The sequence below is a fragment of the Haematobia irritans genome, chromosome 2 (genome assembly GCF_050003625.1).
Source record: "Haematobia irritans isolate KBUSLIRL chromosome 2, ASM5000362v1, whole genome shotgun sequence".
Classification (NCBI taxonomy): domain Eukaryota; kingdom Metazoa; phylum Arthropoda; class Insecta; order Diptera; family Muscidae; genus Haematobia; species Haematobia irritans.
The window spans coordinates 68,625,355-68,652,905 of NC_134398.1; the positions used below are offsets into that span (position 1 = coordinate 68,625,355).

Below are 27,551 nucleotides of genomic sequence, written 5' to 3' on the forward strand. Positions count from 1 at the left end.
ACTGCAAAAAGAGTGCTATTATAATGACTCATTTTACGGGCATGGAAGCCCCCCTGCAAATGCAGGCATTTAATAAGACATACAAAAGTGTAATTTTTGAATGTGCTCAGAAAAATAAAAACAAACTTCCATATTTTTTATATTTCATATAATTTTATCTGTATCTGTATATGTATCTGACTTTAATTAAACATTCCTTTCACTTTATTTTATTTTTTTACTTACTTGATTTTCACCGCCGCCGGTTTCGAACCTGGGTCTGATTCTTGCTAATCCTGTGTTCTACTCACTCATCCATCGCCTGTTATAATAAGTAGATGCTAAAACCTCCACATAAGCTAATGTCTATTTATAGAACAAACAACAGCACACTTGCATTCTTCTAGTAGTCATGATATTATGTTATAACTGCTCTGAGAAAGCAAGTTAACATGTGATGAGATTTTACTGAAAGTAATTTGAACAGACAAAGACAACATCACACTTGCATTCTACGATTAGTAGTGATATAATGACTACTCTTAGCATGTAAGTTTACATGTGATAGACTCTTACTTAAAGTATTTTTAAGAACTTAACATTTTTAATAGGGTTTGTTTCTATTCAAATTATGAATTATTGTCCAATTGAGATGATTTACATTCTACACAGAGAAAATGTTTGCCCGGTTCCAAAACTGTTATCTTTACACTAATGATTTGGTATTGATTCCGACGCTGAGAAGCGGAGAATTCAAGTAAGGATACGTTCAAAACAGGATTCTCTTTTAAATTTGAATTTTGCGTACTTCACACTAAAAAGTCCTTTAGAAATGTGTTAACGACAACTCTACTTTCTAAGTCCAGACTCGAATTCAAGTATAAATTATGCAATTTTTCAAGCAAAACCGTCTTTAAAATAAAGTTTTGAAACACATATCTTATATTTGAACTTATTTTGCCTTGTAATCAAGATACAAAAAGTCGACAAATTTAGATGCGATTTCATTAATTTTGAAGAATTTTTCCGAATTATTAAAACTAGTTGGCCTTGGTCAAAAAAAAGTTTGTTTAACGTAAACATACTCATTTTAAAGTCGAATCACTTAATTATAACAAAACGATTTCATTGACAAGTTTATCGACTTTTGGATAAGGAAAACAACTTTATGTCTGAGAAATCTTTGGTCTCACTACAATATTTTTGCAGTGCATCTCTTTTATACTCTTAACCACTCTGTTGAGGGGATTATTATTACACTCAAAAAAAAAGTTTACTTAGATCCAAAGATTTTAACCTTGCTTTAAGGATTTTGGTATTGATTCCGAGCCAAAGATACTACTTCTTTAAAATAAAGACATTTTACAGCGATCTCTCTTCAAATCTAGGATCAATCAATGAAAATTATGATAAAGATCTCATTTATCGAATTTCATTTTCTTTTCGCGATATATTAATAAAGCTATTCACGTACAGACAAATATTATTTTAAAAATCCAAATTATAATGGAATTTCAAAGTAAAAAATGTTTTCTTAGTTCAAAAAAAAAAAACTTTAAGCCAAAGATGCTAAATCCTCAAAATAAGTGTTAGCCTATATTTGAAGCGTTTTTATCTTAAATCTAAAGATTCAATATTTCAGTTAATTTAAGGACAATTTCTTTAAATCAAAAATGTGTTTCTTTACTTTATAGAAAATTTGTCTCAGTTCAAAGACATGCGACTTTAACGGAGGGATGCAAATTTGAAAAATTTGTGTCCTAAATATAATGAAAAAAATTTTTGAATTAAAGATTATAAACTTTCATTGAATTAAAATTTCATTATTTTAAAGAAATTCGTCTTTAATATTTTGTAAATTGCGCATCTTAAAATTTATGTTGCATAATCTTTAATATTACGTATTAAAGATTATGCAACACCCAGATGCAGACAAGATAGACACATGGTTTATTTGGCAATATTGCTCAGGCCCGGTCCCAGATTCGATCCGGCCATAGGTAGGTTTACTAATTTAGTAGAGGTAGTGTGGGGTATGATATTGTCGGTCCGTCCGACTTTCCTCTTCACTCACTCGTTTTTTACTTTCTGTTCCGTTCCAGGGCATGAGCCGGGAGAGAGATTTTATAGAAGAATTTGTTTCCAAATCTGTTCAGATTTAAATATATGCATGTGGGAATACAAACATTTATATATAGCACTCAACACATTTGAAAGATTTAAGATGGAATCGAAAAAGAAGATCTACAAAATGGTTCAGGGTATAAAATCCTTTCCTTTTTTAAGTTTTACTATTTTTTTCTTTCACTTATATGCTATAAAACATTTTTAGGAATTTTAAAAATTAGTAAATATTGTTTGCTTTATTTTAGTCTAAAGCCCGGATTGTTTTACCATTAGTAATTCAAATCGACTTTTCGATTAATCGAAATGTCGAAGTCGACGTTTTGTAATACACAAATTCTACTAATGGACTTTTGATCATTTTGAAAATTTGCAAAATCGAATTTTAAAGAAAATGGTAAAAAATTCGACATAGATATGTATGAACATACATACTCTGAATATCATCTCCATTATTAAATTTTGAAAAAGTTTTTTTTTTAATACAATTATGGGACATACATTTTACGCATTTTAATACGTTTTAATATTATTAATAGCATGCGAAGCAAAATTTTGGTTATGTGCAAAAATGCTCTCTTTGAGGCATGTAAAATTGCCTGCTTGTAGAAGCGAAACGTGCATGACTATCAGATCTTCGAAAAGCGCTTATAGTGGCAGTGTAAACGAGAAGGCGTCTAAATTCCACTGCTGGGAAATAGAATCACTTACTCTACTTCAGGCATCCTCTGAAACCGAAGACGAGGAAAACAAACCAAAAAACACTTGGATTCGTAATATATTTTTACACTTTAACACACAAAAACAATATAAATTTCTAAGAAATAACATATTTTGATTACAAAAATGTATTTAGAAATTCTCTTTCGCTTCCAATTTCTTATTACCATATGTTTACAGCAGTGTAAAAAAAGTAGTAGACAAAATAAATTACGGTGATCCAAAAATTTACAGCGATCGAACTGTTTCTCTAGTTCGAAAGTTCTAAAAGAATTTGGTAAGTCCTGGACTGAGTTACCTTCCATTGTTGTTTTTTATGTTAATACCCCCAGAAAAACGACGAAATTTTTTATGGCCGATTTAAATTTATTTTAGTTCATGAAAATTAGTAGATTCTAGTTAAATTTTGCCAAATGTGAAAATTTTTTTCTTCTTTTAATTAACACTTTTGCTTACATTAATAACGTGAACTAAAAATAAAAAAACTTTTATACAAATGAAGTACACAATTTTACTAAAAATGAAAATGGTTCATATTTTCCAAAGTGGGTGAAGTTTGTTGAAACTGATTTCATAATTTTCTCAAATGAGTAAAATTTACTTAAATCGTGTCAGTGTAGAACTTCATATAGCGTTAAAGACATTTTGACAATTTTTAATTAATTCCAATGTTTTCTTCCACAATATGAAATTTTATTAAACAACAGAAAAAAATATTATATTTAATAAATGTCCTTCAATTTAACAAAAATATTAACTTATTTGTTTCATGTTACAGTTACCAAAATATTTTAGGTAAACTTTTCTAATATAAAACTACATTTTCTTTCATGGTGGGTTTACACTTTTCTGGGTGTATTGAAGCAAAACATTACAAACTTCATTAATTACAAATTTTTTGTCGAACTTTTATCTACTCCGCAGCACTCCCTTGGCTTATATTTATACAATGCTGCCAATTTGGTGCTTTTAGCATCAAATTGCCTTTTTAGTGCCTTTTCAAAAAAAGCAACTTGGTGTTTCCATTTAGTGCTTTTGGTGTTATTTTCAAGTTGAACAGTGTTGACAACACCTTCAACACGCATTCAAGAAAAAATATAACCAAAATATTTCCAATAATAAGTTAAATTAATTATCTTTTTAATCAAGATAGAAGCATTAAGTCAATGATTGAAAATTTTCAAAATTTTAATTAAACAATTAAGTAAAGTAGAAAGTCGGGTGGGGCCGACTATATTACCACCCCTACTGAACTGGTAAGTATTGTTTGTAAGGTATCAGTGGTGTAGGTTTGGGAGATAAACTGGAGGACCCATATTTAAGAACACTTAAGAACAGAAATGCCTGATATTAGGAGCTATAGAGTTAGTATGCGACTAATATTGAGTGGGAAAATCGAGCGATTTGTATTCTTACGAATTAGATATTTCTAGATTAAAGTTTATTTAAATTAGTTTCCGTTAATTTAAAATTTCAAATTGTAACGATTAGATTACGTCATCACTTGTCAAAGTCATCTCTTTATTTTCTAGTACTTTCCTAAACATCTTTTGTGTTCTTAGTTTCAATCGTTCATTGTAAACCCCTTTTGTATTGTTAGGCTGTGACCACAGGCAAACATATTACCAAAACGAGTGTCAAACTTTTTTCCAGGACCATTTACGAAATATGTGGATACCGTTTTTGGAAAACACTCCTCTCGTGACGTTAAATTTCCAATATGAACTAAAAATGTTTTCTGGTTTGAATATGGAGATTTCTGTCAAATATTTGCTCAGTGTGGCCGTATCGTTATCTTCATTGCTTATTGTTATTGTTGTAGTAATATGAACATAATCACATAATCATCTGCAGATAAATTACGAGATACTTGCTGGCTGAACATAATCAGTTATGCATGTGCGACGTCTGCCAGATACTAGTAGAATATTCTAGATGGTTGTAGACAAGGCTACGAAGATAACCAGTTGAATATGTGCGATATCTGTTAGATAAATATGTGCGACATCTAGATTGTTCTAGATGATTATAGGCCAGGCTAGCTAGAATGTTCGATATCTTTATACAGTACTATTTAAAGAGCTGACAGAGGGAGCTGTCAAGTCAGTTGTAATCAAGAGCTCGAGTTGTTAAGTGGTCGGAGTCTACACAGAGAAAATGTTTGCCCGGTTCCAAAACTGTTATCTTTACACTAATGATTTGGTATTGATTCCGACGCTGAGAAGCGGAGAATTCAAGTAAGGATACGTTCAAAACAGGATTCTCTTTTAAATTTGAATTTTGCGTACTTCACACTAAAAAGTCCTTTAGAAATGTGTTAACGACAACTCTACTTTCTAAGTCCAGACTCGAATTCAAGTATAAATTATGCAATTTTTCAAGCAAAACCGTCTTTAAAATAAAGTTTTGAAACACATATCTTATATTTGAACTTATTTTGCCTTGTAATCAAGATACAAAAAGTCGACAAATTTAGATGCGATTTCATTAATTTTGAAGAATTTTTCCGAATTATTAAAACTAGTTGGCCTTGGTCAAAAAAAAGTTTGTTTAACGTAAACATACTCATTTTAAAGTCGAATCACTTAATTATAACAAAACGATTTCATTGACAAGTTTATCGACTTTTGGATAAGGAAAACAACTTTATGTCTGAGAAATCTTTGGTCTCACTACAATATTTTTGCAGTGCATCTCTTTTATACTCTTAACCACTCTGTTGAGGGGATTATTATTACACTCAAAAAAAAAGTTTACTTAGATCCAAAGATTTTAACCTTGCTTTAAGGATTTTGGTATTGATTCCGAGCCAAAGATACTACTTCTTTAAAATAAAGACATTTTACAGCGATCTCTCTTCAAATCTAGGATCAATCAATGAAAATTATGATAAAGATCTCATTTATCGAATTTCATTTTCTTTTCGCGATATATTAATAAAGCTATTCACGTACAGACAAATATTATTTTAAAAATCCAAATTATAATGGAATTTCAAAGTAAAAAATGTTTTCTTAGTTCAAAAAAAAAAAACTTTAAGCCAAAGATGCTAAATCCTCAAAATAAGTGTTAGCCTATATTTGAAGCGTTTTTATCTTAAATCTAAAGATTCAATATTTCAGTTAATTTAAGGACAATTTCTTTAAATCAAAAATGTGTTTCTTTACTTTATAGAAAATTTGTCTCAGTTCAAAGACATGCGACTTTTGGTGTTATTTTCAAGTTGAACAGTGTTGACAACACCTTCAACACGCATTCAAGAAAAAATATAACCAAAATATTTCCAATAATAAGTTAAATTAATTATCTTTTTAATCAAGATAGAAGCATTAAGTCAATGATTGAAAATTTTCAAAATTTTAATTAAACAATTAAGTAAAGTAGAAAGTCGGGTGGGGCCGACTATATTACCACCCCTACTGAACTGGTAAGTATTGTTTGTAAGGTATCAGTGGTGTAGGTTTGGGAGATAAACTGGAGGACCCATATTTAAGAACACTTAAGAACAGAAATGCCTGATATTAGGAGCTATAGAGTTAGTATGCGACTAATATTGAGTGGGAAAATCGAGCGATTTGTATTCTTACGAATTAGATATTTCTAGATTAAAGTTTATTTAAATTAGTTTCCGTTAATTTAAAATTTCAAATTGTAACGATTAGATTACGTCATCACTTGTCAAAGTCATCTCTTTATTTTCTAGTACTTTCCTAAACATCTTTTGTGTTCTTAGTTTCAATCGTTCATTGTAAACCCCTTTTGTATTGTTAGGCTGTGACCACAGGCAAACATATTACCAAAACGAGTGTCAAACTTTTTTCCAGGACCATTTACGAAATATGTGGATACCGTTTTTGGAAAACACTCCTCTCGTGACGTTAAATTTCCAATATGAACTAAAAATGTTTTCTGGTTTGAATATGGAGATTTCTGTCAAATATTTGCTCAGTGTGGCCGTATCGTTATCTTCATTGCTTATTGTTATTGTTGTAGTAATATGAACATAATCACATAATCATCTGCAGATAAATTACGAGATACTTGCTGGCTGAACATAATCAGTTATGCATGTGCGACGTCTGCCAGATACTAGTAGAATATTCTAGATGGTTGTAGACAAGGCTACGAAGATAACCAGTTGAATATGTGCGATATCTGTTAGATAAATATGTGCGACATCTAGATTGTTCTAGATGATTATAGGCCAGGCTAGCTAGAATGTTCGATATCTTTATACAGTACTATTTAAAGAGCTGACAGAGGGAGCTGTCAAGTCAGTTGTAATCAAGAGCTCGAGTTGTTAAGTGGTCGGAGTGCTAAGTGAAACCAATCAGTGAAGCAAATAAATTGTAGTTTGTCGTTATTTGAAAAGAACTGTGTTATTATTATTAAACAAGAAAAAATTGACGAAAATTCTAGAAAAATTGATGTGAATTGTAGAATTCTCAATGAAAAACTTCAAAAAATTTCTGAAAGCATGGAGAAACGTGTGGACCAGATAGAAACCAAAGTGGCGAATTGGATAAGAAAATTCTTTCCGTGAATAAGAAAATTATGATTCATGATATTGGCATTGAAGGGTAATGCAGCCGATGTGATACAAAGCAATCCCGTTTCTTCTAGTAATAATTATAATGAAGTAATAGCGGCACTACAACGCAAGTATGGTGGAGAACATAAGCAAGACATCTTCAGAATGGAATTAAGAGGAAGAGTCCACAAATCAAATGAGACTCTACAAGACTTTGCAACAGAAGTTGAGCGGTTGGTGCTATTCGCATACCCTGGAGAGAATCATCAAGATTGAGACTTTTGTGAATGGCATTCGAGACCCTGAGATAAAATGTGGAACATATGCCGCACAAAAAGCTACATTCATAGAAGCAGTAACATTTGCACTTGTACAAGAGACTGCGAGAATGCTGGCACAGCCACAAATGCAGAGTGTATGTAAGGTGAAGAATCGAAATCCGTGATTGAGTTGGTAAAAGAGGCAGATAATGCAAGAAATGAAGACTGGACATCTTTCCCGGGAATGTAAAGCGTGGCGTAAACCGTCGGGGTCAATCTCGCCAGCCCCATTAAACAATAATCATAAGAAGGCGACCACAAAGCCAAGCGACTAAAATTTAAATTTTGCGGATAATGGAAAAGGTGGCAAACAAGTTATTGATCAAGCCTTGACACTACGGCATTGCAATCTATAAAGCATGCACTACTCGAAAGCTGAACCAAATGAGACAGTTGTAAATGTCAGGCAGTTACTAAAGATTCAGAGAAAAATTATTTCGGCAAAAAGACATCGCAGCCGAAAGTCCACTTAAGAAATCATATTGGGCTCAATGGGACAGTCTATATCTGGTCAATGGAATCCTGCAACGTAAATGGGAAAGTGAAGATGACAAGAATAGCCGAACTTGATAATCGTAGCAGATTCCAAAATAAAGGATGTCTTGACGGAATTTCACAATGGACCTAGTGGAAGTCACCTGGGAATAACCAAAACAGCCGAGAAAGTGAAGCAACTATTCTACTGGGATGGATGCCAGAAATCAATTGCTGAATGGGTAGGCAATTGCGAGAAGTGCATGAAGGCGAAAGCTCCAAGAAGAACAAGTATATACGGCCGTAAGTTCGGCCAGGCCGAATCTTATGTACCCTCCACCATGGATTGCGTAGAAACTTCTACTAAAGACTCTTATCCACAATCGCATTACTTGGGTTGTGTTATCTTAAAACTTCTTAACATCGTTTTCTAAATTGTGAGTTAGTCCATACGTGGTATATATTAGACAAAAAAGGGAAAAATGGAGAATTGTAAGTTCGGCCAGGCCGAATCTTATGTACCCTCCACCATGGATTGCGTAGAAACTTCTACTAAAGACTCTTATCCACAATCGCATTACTTGGGTTGTGTTATCTTAAAACTTCTTAACATCGTTTTCTAAATTGTGAGTTAGTCCATACGTGGTATATATTAGACAAAAAAGGGAAAAATGGAGAATTATACATGATATTGGCGTTGGGAAGTCTAGGTCATCGGGCGGTTATCAAGGTGATCCAAATGACTTGAACGAGATGTTTACTAATATCACTGCCCCTCCGACGGACACATCCTTCTATGACACGGCATAGGAGGAATCTTATCTGAGAGGAACGATTTCGAGTTCAGGTGCGTTACCCAAGATGAGGTCATAGAGAGTTTTTTCATGGTTAAGTCGAATGCTATTGGCTTGGATGGAATGGACACCAGGTTTATACGAATACTGCTCCCTCAACTTATACCTCTTTTCACCTACTTATTTAACACAATTCTGACCTCCAGTACTTATCCCACGATATGGAAGCATGCAAAGATTATTCCTATATCGAAATCTAATTCAGAGTCACGACTCATTGCTATTTTGTGCTATGTTTCTAAAGTGTTCGAAAAGATTTTACATAAGCAGATATATGATTATCTTCTTCGCGGTAACTTGTTATCTGAAAGGCAGAGATCATAGTTGTGTGAGTGCACTGATCGAAGTATCGGAGTCAATTAGGAGAAATATTGATGAGAACCATGTTAGTTTTCTTGTACTCTTAGATCACTCAAAGGCTTTCGATACTGTTGATCACAAAATGTTATGTCTAAAACTTCAAAGATTTTTCAATTTCTCACCTACTACCTCTCTCGTAACTTCCTATCTTAACAATCGGTTACAGACGGTTTACACCAGAGATACTTATTCATTGCCATTACCAGTTACGAAAGGGGTTCCACAGGGTTCTATAATTGGACCTCTATTATTTTGCATGTACGCAAATGACCTCCCTCTAGAAATAGTCCATAGTCAGATACTTATGTATGCAGACGACATACAAATCTTTTTAAGTAGTCCGGTAGGTGATACTAGTGAGTCTTTGGGGAAACTTAACCGCGACCTTGATCGTGTATTTCGATGGGCAACAGCAAATGGTCTGCTACCAAATCCACAAAAGTCTAAATGTTTGATTATACACAAGAACAGAAGGTTCTCTTTGTCCAATGCTGACATTATGTTGAATGGTCAAAAAATCGATGTAGTCACTAGTGCTAAGAATCTTGGAGTAGTATTCAATAGCACATTGAGTTGGTCAAGTCATGTAAACACAGCCGTTGGACAAACATATGCAAAACTACGTGCTTTATGGGTTACTCATTCCTACACACCAGTCAATATTCGACTTCTCCTGGCGAAAAGTCTTTTGTTACCGGGTTTAATTTACGGATCTGAACTCTTCGCGAATTGTGACTCCGTGAGCAAAAATAGACTTAACGTGGCATTCAATAGTATAGTTCGTTATGTGTATGGGTTACGCAGGACCGATCATGTTTCGCATGTTACAAACTCCCTCTTTGGCTTTAGTTTTAATACCCTGCTTAATGTCAAGTCGTTAGTATTTCTACATAAATTGATTTACAAACGGAAACCCAGCTATCTCTATGATAAAATTCGGTTTACCAGATCTGATAGAAATAGGAATATAATACCCTTTATAAGGACAAGTCTTGTATCCGAATGGCAGTTCTTTATTAGCAATGCATCAGCAACGCATCATCTTTTAAGAAGAGTATTCAAAATTTATTTCAAAATTAGAATATTTATCATTAAAAATTTGCTTGTATATATAATATAGTATCACAATTTCAATTTCAATCATCAATAATACAATGCAATTGAATATTAAAAGTAATTTCTATTTATATATTTTTTTATACCCTCCATCATAGGATGGGGGTATATTAACTTTGTCATTCCGTTTGTAACACATCGAAATATTGCTCTAAGACCCCATAAAGTATATATATTCTGGGTCGTGGTGAAATTCTGAGTCGATCTAAGCATGTCCGTCCGTCCGTCTGTTGAAATCACGCTAACTTCCGAACGAAACAAGCTATCGACTTGAAACTTGGCACAAGTAGTTGTTATCGATGTAGGTCGGATGGTATTGAAAATGGGCCATATCGGTCCACTTTTACGTATAGCCCCCATATAAAGGGACCCTCAGATTTGGCTTGTGGAGCCTCTAACAGAAGCATATTTCATCCGATCCGGCTGAAATTTGGTATATGATGTTGGTATATGGTCTCTAACAACCATGCAAAAATTGGTCCAAATCGGTCCATAATTATATATAGCCCCCATATAAACCGATCCCCAGATTTGGCTTGCGAAGCCTAAAAGAGAAGCAAATTTCATCCGATCCGCCTGAAATTTGGTACATGATATTGGTATATGGTCTCTAACAACCATGCAAAAATTGGTCCACATCGGTTCATAATCATATATAGCCCCCATATAAACCGATCCCCAGATTTGGCTTGCGGAGCCTCAAAAAGAAGCAAATTTCATCCGATCCGCCTGAAATTTGGTACATGGTGTTGGTATATGGTCTCTAACAATCATGCAAAAATTGGTCCACATCGGTCCATAATTATATATAGCGCCCATATAAACCGATCCCCAGATTTGGGTTGCGGAGCCTCCAAGAGAAGCAAATTTCATCCAATCCGGTTGTAATTTGGAACATGGTGTTAGTATATGATCTTTAACAACCGTGCCAGAATTGGTCCAATCACACAAAAATTGGTCCACATTGGTTCATAATCAAGTTTGCCACTAGAGCCACAAATAATCTACCTAAATTTTATTTATATAGAAAATTTTGTCAAAATTTTATTTCTATAGAAAATTTTGTCAAAATTTTATTTCTAGAGAAAATTTTGTTAAAATTTTATTCGGTTCATAATAAAATTTTCATCATTGTCAAAATTTTATTTCTATAGAAAATTTTGTCAAAATTTTATTTCTATTGAAAATTTGTTCAAATTTTATTCGGTTCATAATCATGGTTGCCACTCGAGCCAAAAATAATCTACCAAGATTTTATTTCTATAGAATATTTTGTCAAAAGTTTATTTCTATAGAAAATTTTGTTAAAATTTTATTTCTGTAGAAATTTTTGTCAAAATTTTCTTTCTATAGAAAATTTTGTCAAAATTTTTATTTCTATAGAAAATTTTGTGAAAATTTTATTTCTATAGAAAATTTTGTTAAAATTTTATTTCTGTAGAAAAATTTGTTAAAATTTTATTTCTGTAGAAAATTTTGTCAAAATTTTATGTCTACTTTGTCAAACTGAATTATATACGTATTGGATCGATCTTTTTTGATTTAATATATACCACGTATGGACCTACATACAATTTAGAAGATGGTATTAGGAGGTTTTAAGATACCTTGCCATCGGCAAGCGTTACCGCAACTTAGGTAATTCGATTGTGGACGGCAGTGTATAGAAGAAGTTTCTAAGCAATCCATGATGGAGGGTACATAAGCTTCGGCCTGGCCGAACTTACGGCCGTATATACTTGTTTTTTATTATTATTAATACAATTTTTATTTATTCTAATTTTAATTTATTTTCTTTTTATCTTTAAATTTAATTATTGTCTTATTATTAATCGGAGATGTTTTAACATTTATAATCCTGCACAGTAATTATAAGATTTTAATCTTGTTGTGTAGGTACTCAATAAAATGAAATGAAAAAATGAAATGAAAGGTATGTATATGTAAGTCTACAAATAATTACGAATCGATATGGAATATCACGTACCAAATTTCAACCGAATCGGTTGAATTTTGCTCTTCCAAGGGGCTCCGGAGGTCAAATCTGGGGATCGATTTATATGGGGACTATGTATAATTATGGACCGATGTGGACCAATTTTTACATGGGTGTTAGCGACCATACAGTAACACAATGTACCACATTTCAGCCGGATCGGATGAAATTTGCTTCTCTTCTCACCAAGCCAAATTTGGGGGTCCGTTTATATGGGGGCTATACGTAAAAGTGGACCGATATGATCCATTTGCAATACCATCCGACCTACATCAAAAACAACTACTTGTGCCAAGTTTCTAGTCGATAGCTTGTTTCGTTCCGAAGTTAGCGTGATTTCAACAGACGGACGGACATGCTCAGAATTTCACCACGACCCAGAATATATATACTTTATGGGGTCTTAGAGCAATATTTCGATGTGTTACAAACGGAATGACAAAATTAGTATACCCCCATCCTATGGTGGTATAAAAAGTAGAGGTCATATGCAAGATATGTCCTTATGGTCATGGACTACTTCAGAAAGTGGCCAGAAGTTTATGTAATTCCAAACCAAGAGGCAACAGCTGTCAACAGAAACTGGATATGTCGCTACGGGGTGCCGTCCGAGATACACTCAGTCCAAGGAAGGAATTTTGAATCAGCCATACTCAAAGAGATGTGGGATTCCCTTGGTATCAAGAAAACAAGGACTACGCCATTGCATCCACAGTCTGATGGCATGGTAGAAAGGTTTAATCGCACTCTGGAAGAACATTTTCGAAAGGTGGTGGACAACGGCCAACGAGACTGGGATTAGCATTTACCAAAGTTTTTGGATGAAGACGAGATACGATCGTGCGGCGAATACTGAAGGCTTTTAAGAAGAACAATTGGTTCTATTGTTCAACCCGCAACGAAAGAAAGGATTGTGCCATAAACTTCAAACACAGTGGGAGGGCGCATATAAAGTCATCAAGAAAATCAATGATGTGGTATATCGCATTCAGAAGGATGACAGCCCAAGGTCAAAGATGAAAGTTCTTCACCTGGAACGTTTGACTCCTTACGGAACGGATTCTATGCCTTTTCGGAACAAACAGGCTTAAGCGGGAGGCAGATTTAAGTTTATTTAAATTAGTTTCCGTTAATTTAAAATTTCAAATTGTAACGATTAGATTACGTCATCACTTGTCAAAATCATCTCTTTATTTTCTAGTACTTTCCTAAACATCTTTTGTGTTGTTAGTGCAAGTGCGACATCTGCCAGGTACTAGTAGAATAGTCTAGTAAGCAAGACTATGAAGATAACCAGTTGAATATGTGCGATATCTGTTAGATAAATGTGTGCGACATCTAAATTGTTCTAGTTGATTGTAGGCCAGACTAGCGAGAATGCTCGACACCGTTATACAGCACTATTTAACAAAGGGAGCTGTTAAGTCAGTTGTAATCATGAGCTCGAGTTGTTAAGTAGTGCTAAGTGAAACCTTGTCGTTATTTGAAAAGAACTGTGTTTTTATTATCGGGTTATTAAACACGCCAAAACTTAACGCTTATCGATTAGTAAATAAGAGCAATCTGACCCCATTTATCGAAATCGGGCGATACTTACATATGGGTTACAGAACCGTCGAACTGGACGGACGTGTTTTTAATAGCGGATTATTTAATCGTTATAAGTACTTATTACGAATTTCACGTGTGGTGTAAAATTAGTGAAATTCAGAGTCACTGGGTTGGTAACTTCAGGACCCAGTGGACGGGTATCGACTGAAATTATAAACTTGTGCAGTCACCAGGAGTCAGGCCCAATTAGACGACATATAGACGGGTCGACAGCCGGCGACACTGGCAAGTCGAACCTTTTCTAAGGTAACGACATCAAAAGGAGGTAATCCCTCACGAAAGAGATTCAAGGAGAAGGAACGCAGAAATGCTTTATTTATCCTAAAGAAATTAGGATCAGTCGACCCAAGTACGTTGTCGGCTAAGCGAAGCGATTCCTTCAAATGGGCTCAAGGAATTCTTGAAGCTGGAAAAAGGGAACGATCACCGGATGAGCTGCCATCTTCTAAACGGTATCAAAGATCGTTTGGGCTCAAGGAATTCTTGAAGCTGGAAAAAGGGAACGATCACCGGATGAGCTGCCATCTTCTAAACGGTATCAAAGATCGTTTGTCTCAGTTGCCAAAGACAGCCTTGTGATGGCTATCATTAATAAAGGAGCATTGGACGGCATGGTTCTAAAGCAAAAATGGGGAGAAATTGAGAACTCGATGTCTGGAGTCTACTCAGAGGTGCGAAAAAAGTTTCCCGGACCAAGTCCTCGACGGCAAGATGCTGGGTGGTATTAAGGACGATATAAGTTAATAGCATTTGCGGACCAGAGGTCTATGGATTACTTTAAAGTTGCTTTGATGCTAATTGGTGAAGTTTGGGAAGGAGCCGATTTGGAATTAGTCGATAAAAAAGACATACCGGCTAAACCTAGATCACATGCATGAATACCAAACCTCTGCAACGAATACACAAGCGAATACTTCAAGCACACGCCTTACAATTCGAATAGTAACTTCATTGTCCATTTCTCAAACGAGTGTAATATAAACCATGCACATTGTGAACCAAAACAAATAGAACCCAGTAAAGCAAGCACCAAACAATGTTTTGAAGTATTCGAATGTAATCGGAATTCCAAATCCATTCGTTTTATAATTTCCATTTCTGAGTAGATGAAGTTATTTCGTTTTCTCAACCATAAGAGTATGCTACACACACATACACACCATTCCTTTTATGTTTATTGTTGGCACATATAATAAAAAGCACATACCCGCTCACAGCCTGCATTCATTGACTTCTGCCAATCAACTGATCGACGATTGTGTTTGTCTTTTGTTTGATAGTTACTTCGTGTCTCATACGAAGTTTCGTCGTTGCTAAAGCAAAGTATTCTATCTTCACTAAAAATGTTTTGATTTACTCGTATCGTGACGATTACTTCAAAACCAAAATATTGAAAAGAACTGTATAACGATGCCTTTTGAATGTGATGGCTCTGCAATGCTTGACACTGTAATCGCTTTACAGTGGTTTTGTTTTATTTATTAATCGAAGTATTCGTGGAGTATATTGCCTTCACTAGAACATCGATTACTTCGAATAGGCTTGTGCAGGCCTGATACCTGCAATCCCTTCTGATCCTGAGTCTATTCTAAACAGACTAAAGGAATGTAACCCATCAGCCAAAGGATTCCGAAACGGACAAGACTCCGGTAGAGCAAGAAGTGAAAAAATCTCCTTGCGAAGCCGAAGGAGACATAAAAACTGCAGACATTGATGAGCGAGAGTCACCGAGGTTTGTGAAGAGGAAGCTCTTGATGACTCAATTGAGGCGGCTGATGTGACGGTGGTTGACAATGTTGGTGGCTCTACGGTTCCTCCAGATAAATCTTCACCATTGTAAGGCCGCTTCTCCTGATGAAAGGAGACATAGATATAGTTCTTATTCAAGATCCATACATATATAAGAGTAAGATCTGTGAATTAAGCACTACGGATTTCAAACTATTGCATACTACCGGTAAAAATATAAATCGAGCATGTATAATTGCTAAAAACGAACTAAACTTGTTTCCGCTTCCTTCATTCAGCCAGTCTAGAGATACCAAATGCAAATATTGGGTATCTTCAGTTTATATGGGACATGATAGGGAGATGCCTCCATGTTCCGTTAAGACCTTAGTTGAGGAGTCACTGAAAACAAAGACAAAACTCATTATGGGATGCGATGCAAATGCACATCATAGTATTTGGAAGTATTGATACTAATGCAAAATAAATTCTATTAGCGACTCTCCCCGCTAATAGAATATATTTTACATACTAATCTGGTAGTTTGCAATAAGGGAGATGCACCAACCTTCGTCACCAAAAATAGGCAACAGGTTTTGGACGTCACATTGGCTGTTCGTACTTCAAGGACCATATTTCCGCCAAATGTTAGGAAAGCTGATTGGAATAGGTGTAGGGAGTCGTTCAATATGAGGATACCGGAAATACCAGAGACAAATATGAGCACTTTGCAATATATCGAACACGCAGTGGAGCGGATTACTAAGGCCTTCAACATCTCACTGAAAGCTACATGCCCTAGAGGAAAGCCAGGGGGGGGGGGGGGGAATCGACCGCCATGGTGTTCTACGGAGTTTAGTAATATGAGGAAATCCTGCAGGAAGCTCTTTAACAAAGCAAAGACCACAAGAGCTCCGTAGGATTGGGACGCTTACAAGAAGAATCTGAGAGAATACAAGCGAGAACTGAGAAATGCTCAGCATAACTCTTGGAATGATTACTGTAGCAGCCAGAGAGAGAATACGTCAGAGGCTTCCAGACTACGGAAGGTACTAGCATCCACTAACTCCGCCCCAGGTTTCATTAAAACATCGGAGGGCAATTGGACGTCCAGTGAGGAGACGGAGGTACTTTTGGACACACACTTTCCTGGAAATCAGACGGTTGAACCATGTTCAGGCGGTGTAACAGAGGCCCAGCGGTCTATCGAGGTAATTGTATCGGAATCTAGAATAAAATGACCTGATGGAATTACTCCGGCGGAGTAATCTGATTTTCCTAGAAAAAGAAAGGATAAAATGGTGGCATCGCAGACGATGTGGCTCTAGCAGTCAGGGGAAAATTCCAATCCACAATCAGAGATGTTATACAGAGAGCCCTCCACATGACCGAGAAATTGGCGAAAGAGAATGGTCTTGGAGTAAATCCTGCAAAGACAGAATTAGTCATGTACTGCAAAGATCGCAAAACTTCCACGGTTAAGCCCATATCCTTTGGGGGTATTGAAATTCCCTTTGGTGAATGTGCAAAATACATTGGCGTTATTTTGGATACGAAGCTGAACTTTAAGATTAATATTGAAGAAAGGGCGAGAAAAGCCAAGGTAGCTCGTACAAAAAGGCAATAGGAAAAAAGTAGGGACTAAAACCGAAAATTGTGCATTGGATATACACGGCAGTGGTTAGACCTATAATGCTATATGGTGTTGTAGGCTTGTGGCCGGCACTTCAGCAACCAACATGTTTAGATAAAGTTCAGCGTATAGCGTGCTTGTGTATCTCAGGCGCATTCAGTAAGACAGGAACAGATTCCCTTAATGACATGCTGCATCTATTGCCATTTTGGCCAAACAGTCAGCTGCAACAACGGCTGTGAGAAGTATATTGACTACTTTATGAGCTGTCATGATGCGGAGGAAAAGGAATCAATTAAACACCTCTTGTGTGAGTGTCCTGCATTTTGTGTAAGGCGTAAGCGAATTTTAGGGGCATATAGCTTTAGATTACTGGCGGACCTGGAAAACGTTAACTTAAGCAGTCTGTTAATGTTTTTGGAACAATCTGGTTGGTCCAACAAAATGAATTAATAGAGAAGGTTCAGCGGTTAAAACCAGAAGTGTCCATATGTAATAGGTATTTTTAGTTAAATGTGATATCACAATGGACTGAATAGTCTAAGTGAGTCTGAAACTTAACCGGGCTGCCACTTTAACCTAACCTAACCTATAAATGGGAGCTATATCTAAATTTGATCAAAATCGGTTAATAATTGCGACCGGAATCCTGCGAACAACAAATACATGGACAGACGGACGGACACCAAAGGGTAGATCGACTCGGGAGGTGATTCTGAGTCGATCGGTATATATTTTATGGGATCTAAAATCAATATTTCTGGTAGGCACATTTTTTGGCAGATCAAAGTTATTATACCCTGACCACTATGTGGTTTAGGGTATAAAAATTAATTGATACAACTAACCTTTTAATCAAACTCGGGGTAATAAGGGGACTATATATTTCCTATGTCAGTTAAGAACTTAACTGCTGAAATTTTTATACCCTGCGCCACACTGTGGAACAGGGTATTATAAGTTAGTGCACCCAGAAGGAGACGAGATAGACACATGGTGTCTTTGGCAATAATGCTCACAGCGGGTCCCTGAGTCGATCTAGCCATGTCCGTCTGTCCGTCCATCCGTCTGTCTGTGAACACATTTTTGTGATCAATGTTTAGGTTTTTGTAAAATCGACTTAAAATATGGCACAATTATGTGTTTTGGGTCAGAGTAGAACCCTATTGATTTTGGAAGAAATCGGTTCAGATTTAGATATAGTTCCCATATATATCTTTCGCCCAATATGCACTTATATGTACCCAGAAGCCAGAGTTTTACCCTTATATGGTTGAAATTTTGCACAAACATAACACTTGGTCGTGTAGCAGCGTTGTCTGAATTGTTTCACTAAAAACCGCTATATTTGTCAAAAAAAAAATAAAAATGTCAAATGTTGATATTTAAGAAACTTAGTTTTATTTCACTTAGAATGCATATTAATTTAATTGTATTTATTTTAATTGTACTTCTGTGAGACTATAACAGTATCTACGTTATATTAACTCCGTTTGCGCACTCGATAAATTTTTATTACTATCACAAATTTTTACTTTTACACCAAAAAGAAGAGTAAACCAGTAAAAACTTGCAGAAGGTAGCACACAATTATAAACTGGTTTTAATCATCAACAAATCCAAATGTTTTAGAAAATATCAATATGTTTCGTTTTAATTGGTTTAAAACCGTTGAATTAATGATAAATTCGTGAACGTGTACATTTTTGCTCATTTTATCCAAGAGAGTGAAACCCATTCTTACTGTCTTGCAAGTTTATACTGAATACTCGTAGCTTTTATTGGAAAAGTACGCAAACAATTTTTTCATTTTAAAAAACTACACCGAAAAAAAGTGAACTATTATTTACGAGAAATGAACTATCCTATAGTAAGATTGACCATGATTTGGCGCCAAAGATTTTTTTCGTCTAGTTAAGTACATGATTTTCTTACAAATAGGTTCATACATTGCATCGTATTTTAGTTCATTTTTACTACGCTTAGGGATGAAGTTACTCACACTCATTCAAAATATTCCTGTTATTCGGAAAAATTAACAAATTTTATGGGAAAACTATATTATAAAAGTGGTTTGTAAGAAACTGTTTGTCAGTATAATTTTCAATAATACAAATAAGAAATGTTTCGTACAATTAAGTTCAAATTTCTATACTGGTTTTCATTTCGTGAATGTGCGTGAGTGAAATTGGCTACCACACGTAAACATTTTGCTTCGTGAATGTGCGTGAGTGTGAGTAAAATTTCAGTCATGCACACACCTCTAATCCACACTTTTTTTTAGAATCAAAACAACCAACAACAGCATAAAAGACGCAATAACAAATACAAACAATCATACGAGATATACAAAACGAGATATACCCTCATACGATGCAATGATTTCATTGCTCTCTTCTCACTTAATTTTCCACGATTATATTAACTACTTTTTATTCTACTTTATCCAAAATTGTCAATTTGAGGAAAAATACTCCAACTTATAAAAAAAGGGGAAGGGAAGGGGAGCTGTAGGAAGCCATCATACGAATCTGTAATGTGGTTAAGTTCATTTTTACTACAAAACTTTTTTTCCATACACATTTTTTTTCTAGTAAATTGTCCACATTTCGTAGTAAGATTTTTATATCACCTGTATTATACCCTCCACCATAGTATGGGGTATATTACCTTTGCCATTCCGTTTGTAACACATCGAAATATTGCTCTAAGACCCCATAAAGTATATATATTCTGGGTCGTGGTGTAATTCTGAGTCGATCTGAGCATGTCCGTCCGTTTGTTGAAATCATGCTAACTTCCGAACGAAACAAGCTAACGACTTGAAACTTGGCACAAGTAGTTGTTATTGATGTAGGTCGGATGGTGTTGCAAATGGGCCATATCGGTCCACTTTTACGTATAGCCCCATATAAACCGATCCCCAAATTTGGCTTAGGGATCCTCTAAGAGAAGCAAATTTCATCCGATCGGGCTGAAATATGGTACATGATGTAAGTATATGGTCTCTAATAACTGTGCAAAAATTGGTCCACATCGGTCAATAATTATACATAGCCCTCATATAAACCGATCCCCCGATTTGGTTTGCGGAGTCTCTAGGAGAAGCAAATTTAATCCGATCCGGCTGAAATTTGGTACATGGTGTTAGTATATGGCCTCTAATGACCATGCAAAAATTGGTCCACATCGGTCCATAATTATATATAGCCCCCATATAATCCGATCACCAGAAGAGGTCTCCGGAGCCTCTTGGAAAACCAAAATTCATCTGATTCAGTTGAAATTTGGTACGTGGTGTTAATATATGGCCTCAAACACCAATCCAAAAATTGGTCGAAATCGGTCCATAATTATATATAGCGCCCATATAAACCGATCCCCAGATTTGGCCTCCGGAGCCCCTTGGAAGAGCAAAATTCAACCGATTCTGTTAGAATTTGGTACGTGATGTTAGTATATGGTATCCAACAACCATGCACGAATTGGTTCATATCAGTCATAATTATATATAACCCCCATATAAACCGATCCCCAGATTTGACCTTCGGTGCCTTTTGGAGAAGCAAAATTCATCCGATCTGGTTTAAATTTGGTACGTGGTGGTAGTATATGATATTTAACAACCATGCCAAAAGTGGTCCATATCAGTCCATAATCATATATAGCCCCCATATAAACCGATTCCGAGATTTGGTTTTGGAGCCACTTGGAGGAGCAAATTTCATCCGACTCAGTTGAAATTTGGTACATTGTGCTAGTATATGGCCGTTAACAACCATGGCTAATTAGGTCCATATCGGTCTATAGTTATATATAGCCCTCAGATAAATCGATCCGCAATCACACAAAAATTGGTCCATATCAAGTTCATAATTTTATATAGCCCCCATATTTCAATTCTGGCTCCCTACGTACCGTGCAGAAGTCCATATCGATTCGTAATTATTTGTAGACTTACCTATACATACCTTTTTTGTCTAATATATACCACGTATGGACTAACTCACAATTTAGAAAACGATGTTAAGAAGTTTTAAGGTAACACAACCCAAGTAATTCGATTGTGAATGACATTCTTTCGTAGAAGTTTCTACGCAATCCATGGTAGAGGGTACATAAGATTCGGCCTGGCCGAACTTACGGCCGTATATACTTGTTTTTATAATACAATCAACGATGTATTAACTACTGTGTTGGAAATTTATTTAAGGAAAAATACTTCCCATTTCGTAGTTAGTGAACTAAAAACAATTTACTGAAATTTTAGAAGTTTTCCTTTAAATAAGTTATTTTCGTTAAGGTTACGAAAAATGAGCTATATTAGAGTAAATTTTTTGAACTATTTGGAAGTTAAAATGATCGTTAAATTTACAAGACACTTTTTTCTATGTAATACCACATTCAAAACTTTATTTCTTTAATGTTTTCTTGCATACACCGAAAAAAAGTATTACCGGTTCCAAAGATTTTGTCTTTACACTAATAATTTTGATATTGATTCCGATTCAGATTTGAATTTATTCGTTTTTTTCAGCTTTTTCTTCATGAGCTGAGAGAACTTATATTTCCAAATTCAGACTCGACTTCAAGTAGAAATTATTCTATGTATCAAGTAAAAACGTCTTTAAAATAAAGTGTCGAAAAACATCTAGTGTTGAACGCTTTTTTGCTTTTTTAAAGACGATTTCACTAATTTTTAAGAATTTTCAGAATTGACCTTATTGACCTTTCATGTCAAGATTACCCAGTTTTAAGTTTAATCACTTAACTATAAGGACAAAACGACTGACAAGTTTGTCGACTTTTGGAAAAGGAAAAAACTTTATATTAGAGAATTGCACAAGTTCGTATTTTAAGGTCATGAAATCTTTGGCCTCACAACAATATTGTTTTCAATGTACATAGCAGTTCATATCTAATTTTTTAACTTAGTAATAACGCCAAAACTTGAGAACATTATAATAACATAATGAGGACAGCATAGACGAGTCAAAACCTTGACAACAAGGTGTATTTTCGTCAAAAATGCCCCATATAATGGCGGGAATCATTGTTAATGTTGAGCTTTGAAATAAGTGGAAAACCTGAACCTGGCAGCAAGTGTTCGATAAAAACGCCATTTTGACCATATTTCAATAGAAATATGTCGAAAATAAAAAAATAAAAATTGTTAAAGCGTCATGAAAAAAAAGCCAGAAAAAATCTAAAAGCTTAATGCATTTTTTTCCGCTAACGACTTCAAAAAAAAAAAAATAGCCAGATTTGGCGGGAAAATGGCTAAATTGGCAACGCTGTCGTGTAGTCAAGTGTGCGAAAATTGATTGAAATCGTTTCAGATTTAGTTAAAGTTCCCATATATTTTTCGACCGATATGGACTCATATGGGCCCAGAAGCCAGAGTTTTACCTTAATTTGCTTGACATTTTGCACAAGTAGTACTGTAGTCAAGTGTGCCAAATTTGATTGAAATCGGTTCAAAGTTAGATATAGCTCCCATATATATCTTTCACCCGATATGGACTAATATGGCCCCAGAAGCCAGAGTTTTACCCCAACTTGGTTGAAATTTTGCACTACAATTAGCAGTGTAGTCAAGTGTGCTAAATTTTATTGAAATCGGTTCTGATTTAGATATAGTTACCATATATATCTTTCGCCCGATTTGCACTAATATGACCACAGATGCCAAAGTTGTACTCTGATTTACGTGAAGTTTTGCACAGGAAGTAGAATTAACATTCTAACTATACTTGCTAAATTTGAATCGGTGCAGATTTAGATATATCTTTCGCCCGATTTAGACTCATATAACCACAGAGACCAAAGTTTTATCCCGATTTACTTGAAACTTTGCACAGGGAGTACAATTAAGGTTCTGAATATACATGTCAATGTTGGTTGAAATCGGTTCATATAACCACAGAGGTCAATACCCACATTTTCCTTCCTTCCTTTTCCCATAATTATACCCTGCGCAACACTGTGGAACAGGGTATTATAAGTTAGTGCATATGTTTGTAACACTCAGAAGGAGACGAGATAGACACATGGTGTCTTCGGCAATAATGCTCAGGGTGGGTCCCTGAGTCGATATAATAATGTCCGTCTGTCCGTCCGTCCGTCTGTCTGTGAACACATTTTTGTGATCAAAGTCTAGTTCGCAATTTAAGTCCAATCGCCTTCAAATTTGGCACATGTTCCTAATTTGGGACAGAATAGAACCCTATTGATTTTGGAAGAAATCGGTTCAGATTTAGATATAGCTCCCATATATATTTGCTTGAAATTTTGTACAAACATAACACTTAGTCGTATAGTCGTATGTGCAAAATTTGATTGAAATCGGTTCAGATTTAGATATAGCTCCCATATATATCTTTCGCCCGATATGGACTTATATGGCCCCAGAAGCCTGATTTGTGGCCGAATTTGGTTGAAATTTTGCACTAGGAGTAAAATTAGTAGTATAGTCAAGTGTGCAAAATTTGATTGAAATCGGTTCAGATTTAGATGTAGCTCCCATATATATATCTTTCGCCCGATTTGGACTAATATGGTCCTAAAAGCCAGAGTTTTGGTCCAATTTGGTTGAAATTTTGCACAGGGAGTAGATTTAGCATTATAGCTATGCGTGCCAAATTTGGTTGAAATCGATTCAGATTTAGATATAGCTCCCATATATATCTTTCGCCCGATATGCACTTATATGGACCCAGAAGCCAGAGTTTTATCCCGATTAGCTTGCAATTTTACACAAGGAGTACAATTGGTAGCATAGTCACGTGTGCCAAATTTGATTGAAATCGGTTCAGATTTAGATATAGCTCCCATATATATCTTTCGTCCGATTTGGACTTATATGGCCTCAAAAGCCAAAGTTTTGCCCTGACTTGCTTCAAATTTTGCACAAGGAGTACGTTTTATAGCATCGGTAATTGTACCAAATTTGAAATCAGTTCAGATTTAGATATAGCTCCCATATCTAGCTTTCCCGATTTACACTCATATGACCACAGAGGCCAATTTTTAACTCCGATTTAGATGAAATTTTGCACAGGGAGTAGAATTAGCATTCTAGCTATGCGTGCCAAATTTGGTTGAAATCGGTTCAGATTTAGATATAGCTCCCATATATATGTTTTTCTGATTTCGACAAAAATTGTCAAAATACCAACATTTTCCTTGTTAAATCGCCACCTCTTAGTCGAAAAGTTGTAAAAATGACTCTATTTTTCTTAAACTTTTAATACATATATATCAAGCGATAAATCATAAATAAACTTTTGCGAAGTTTCCTTAAAATTGCTTCAGATTTAAATGTTTCCCATATTTTTTTACTAAAATTGTGTTCCACCCTAGTGCATTAGCCAACTTAAATTTTGAGTCTATAGATTTTGTAAAAGTCTATCAAATTCTGTCCAAATCGAGTGATATTTAGATGTATGTATTTATATATAGCCCACAACACATTTGACGGATGTGATATGGTATCGAAAATTTAGATCTACAAAGTGGTGCAGGGTATAATATAGTCGGCCCCGCCCGACTTTAGCCTTTCCTTACTTGTTTTTTTACTAACATTGAGTTCCACCCTAGGGCATTAGCCGACTTAAATTTAAAGTCTATAAATTTTGTAGAACTCCGGCAAGTTTTGTCCAGATCTAGTCAGATTTAAATATATGTATATGGGAACATAAAAAGTTTACTGGATCCAAAGATTTTGACCTTCCCTTTTTGGATTTTGGTATTGATTCCGAGCCAAAGATGCAGCTTCTTTAAAATAAAGAATTATTTTAGTGACCTATCTGGCTTTACATCTAGGACCAATAATATTAAAATTAGGATACAGATCTTTTTTATCAAATTTTCATTCTCTTTTCGCGGTTTATTAATAAAGGTACTCACGTACAAACAAATGCCAGTTTAAAAATCCAAATTATAACGGATACTTCAAAGTAAAAAATGTTTTCTTAATTCCAAACAAACTTTAAACCAAAGACGCTAAATCCTCAAAATAAGTCATAGCCTATATTTGAAGCGTTTTTATCTTAAATCTAAAGTTTCAATATTTCAGTTAATTTAACCCTGGAAAGTCATCCTTATTTTTTGTACACTAACGTCATCCCTCGTCATTTTGACTACGGCATATTTCAAGACGCTATAATTTGCATTGTGAGCCAAAATGAGAACCAAATTTGAGAATATTTTCTTATTCAATATGTTTTTAATTAGTATACAACAAAAATTCATAAAATAGTTTAATTAGTATAGCTTAAATTTACCATTTCCCAATCGACTAAAATACATTTTAGATCGAAATTGAAATTATGCGTCGTCATTTTGACGAAGGATGACTGTCCAGGGTTAAGGACAATTTCTTTAAATCCAAAATGTGTTTCTTTACTTTAAGGAAAATTAGCCTTAGTCCAAAGACATGCGACTTTAACGAAGGGATGCAAATTTACAAAATTGGTGTATGAAAATGAAAAAAATGTTTGAAGAAAAGATTATACACTTTATTTTAACCAAAATTTCATTATTTTAAAGAAATTTGTCCTTAATATTTTGTAAATTTCGAATCCTAAGATTTAGGTTGCGTAATATTTAATATCACGTAAATATTTTTTTCAGTGTAGCGCACAACACATTGGATATGCTATCGAAAATGGGGATCTACAACGTAGTGCAGGGTATAAAAAGTCGGCCCCGCCCGACTTTAGACTTTCCTTACTTGTGTCAGTTAACCGGAGAGAAGATATTGACAATTTATTTTCTGTTAACTGACAGTTAAAGCCTAACGGAGCTACATGAAAATGACCGCAAGTCAGTTAAAAAAGTGATGGATGTTTTTTTTTTAATAAAAATTTATTAAAAAAAAAAAAAAAAAACAAATTTTAATCATACTCGGGGTTCTATTATAACTAAAGTCCGACATGTACCATTATTATGGGCCGATATGGACCAATTTGTCAGAAGGCATATACTAAGATCGCGAACCAAATTTCAGCCGGATCGGATGAAATTTTCTCTTCCAAGGAGCTACGGAAGTCAAATCTGGGGGTTATGATTTGGTCCATTGCAATTCCGTACCACTACTTGTACTACTTGTACCAAGTTTTAAGCTGGGAGTTTGCGTGATTTCAACAGACGGACGGACGGACACCGATAGATCGACTCAGAATTTTGGTGTTTTTTGGCATTCGGGAATTGGCATCACTGTCTTGATGAGGCCAAAATAATCCTTCCTTTGTAACTACAGGATTGTTGTTATCGCAGTAACCATCCAAAACGCCATATTGTGGATAGACTACAGGCCGATCTTAATTTTCTCTAGATTAGGCGGCAAGATACTCTTGTCGAAGTGTTGAGAAGCTACAAGGATAATCCTGTCTTAGTCACAGACACCATATTGCTGTAGAATCGGAAGTACTGCGAATCGAAGTTTGCAAAATTATCATTCAATAAGTTCACTTTTTACAAAAAAAAAAACTTAAAATAATTAATTTTAGATTGTTATTGAAATTCTGCTATATTTTTCATTACAGGCACCTTCATTAAATAAAAAAATTAAAATAATTTTAGATTGTTATTGAAATTCTGCTATATTTTTCAGGGTGCATGTACCTTCATTAAATATCCAATACCAATGCAATATTTTTCTCTTTTCAGGTGCTACTGTTGTGTCGTGGCGTGTAAATAACCAGGAGCAGTTATTTGTCAGGTATGTAAAAACGCAAACACTTTACTGTTAATTAAGGGAACCGAAATAATGGTTAAACTTTTTTGGCCTCCACTACTAAATATTATAATAGGGAACATCTGTAGGTCTATAATAATGTATAGATACATTTTGCTTCAATTAATAAATTAATTGATACAATTAACTTTTTAATCAAGAAAGAAACATTAAGTTAATTGAGCCAATGATTGAAAATGTTTGAATATTTAATTAAAAAATTAATAAAATAATCAAATAAAATACAATTAACTTTTTAACCAAACTGGTAAAAGTTTATTTCAAACAATCAATTTTTTGATCAAACTAAAAACACAAAGTCTGTTAGGAATTTAATTGAAAATAGTTACGTTAATTTAGTTTTGC

General features: G+C 34.8%; 1 protein-coding gene across 4 annotated transcripts in view; it reads left to right on the plus strand.

The window, feature by feature from the left end:
* Nucleotides 1–27,551, plus strand: part of LOC142225430 (uncharacterized) — an 86,021-nt gene that overhangs the window by 21,147 nt on the left and 37,323 nt on the right. For all 4 annotated transcript variants that reach the window (XM_075295176.1, XM_075295178.1, XM_075295177.1 and 1 more), the window contains one exon: nucleotides 27,119–27,170. In XM_075295176.1, the coding sequence (XP_075151291.1) occupies nucleotides 27,119–27,170 (52 nt within the window). The remainder of the gene's footprint in view (nucleotides 1–27,118; nucleotides 27,171–27,551) is intronic.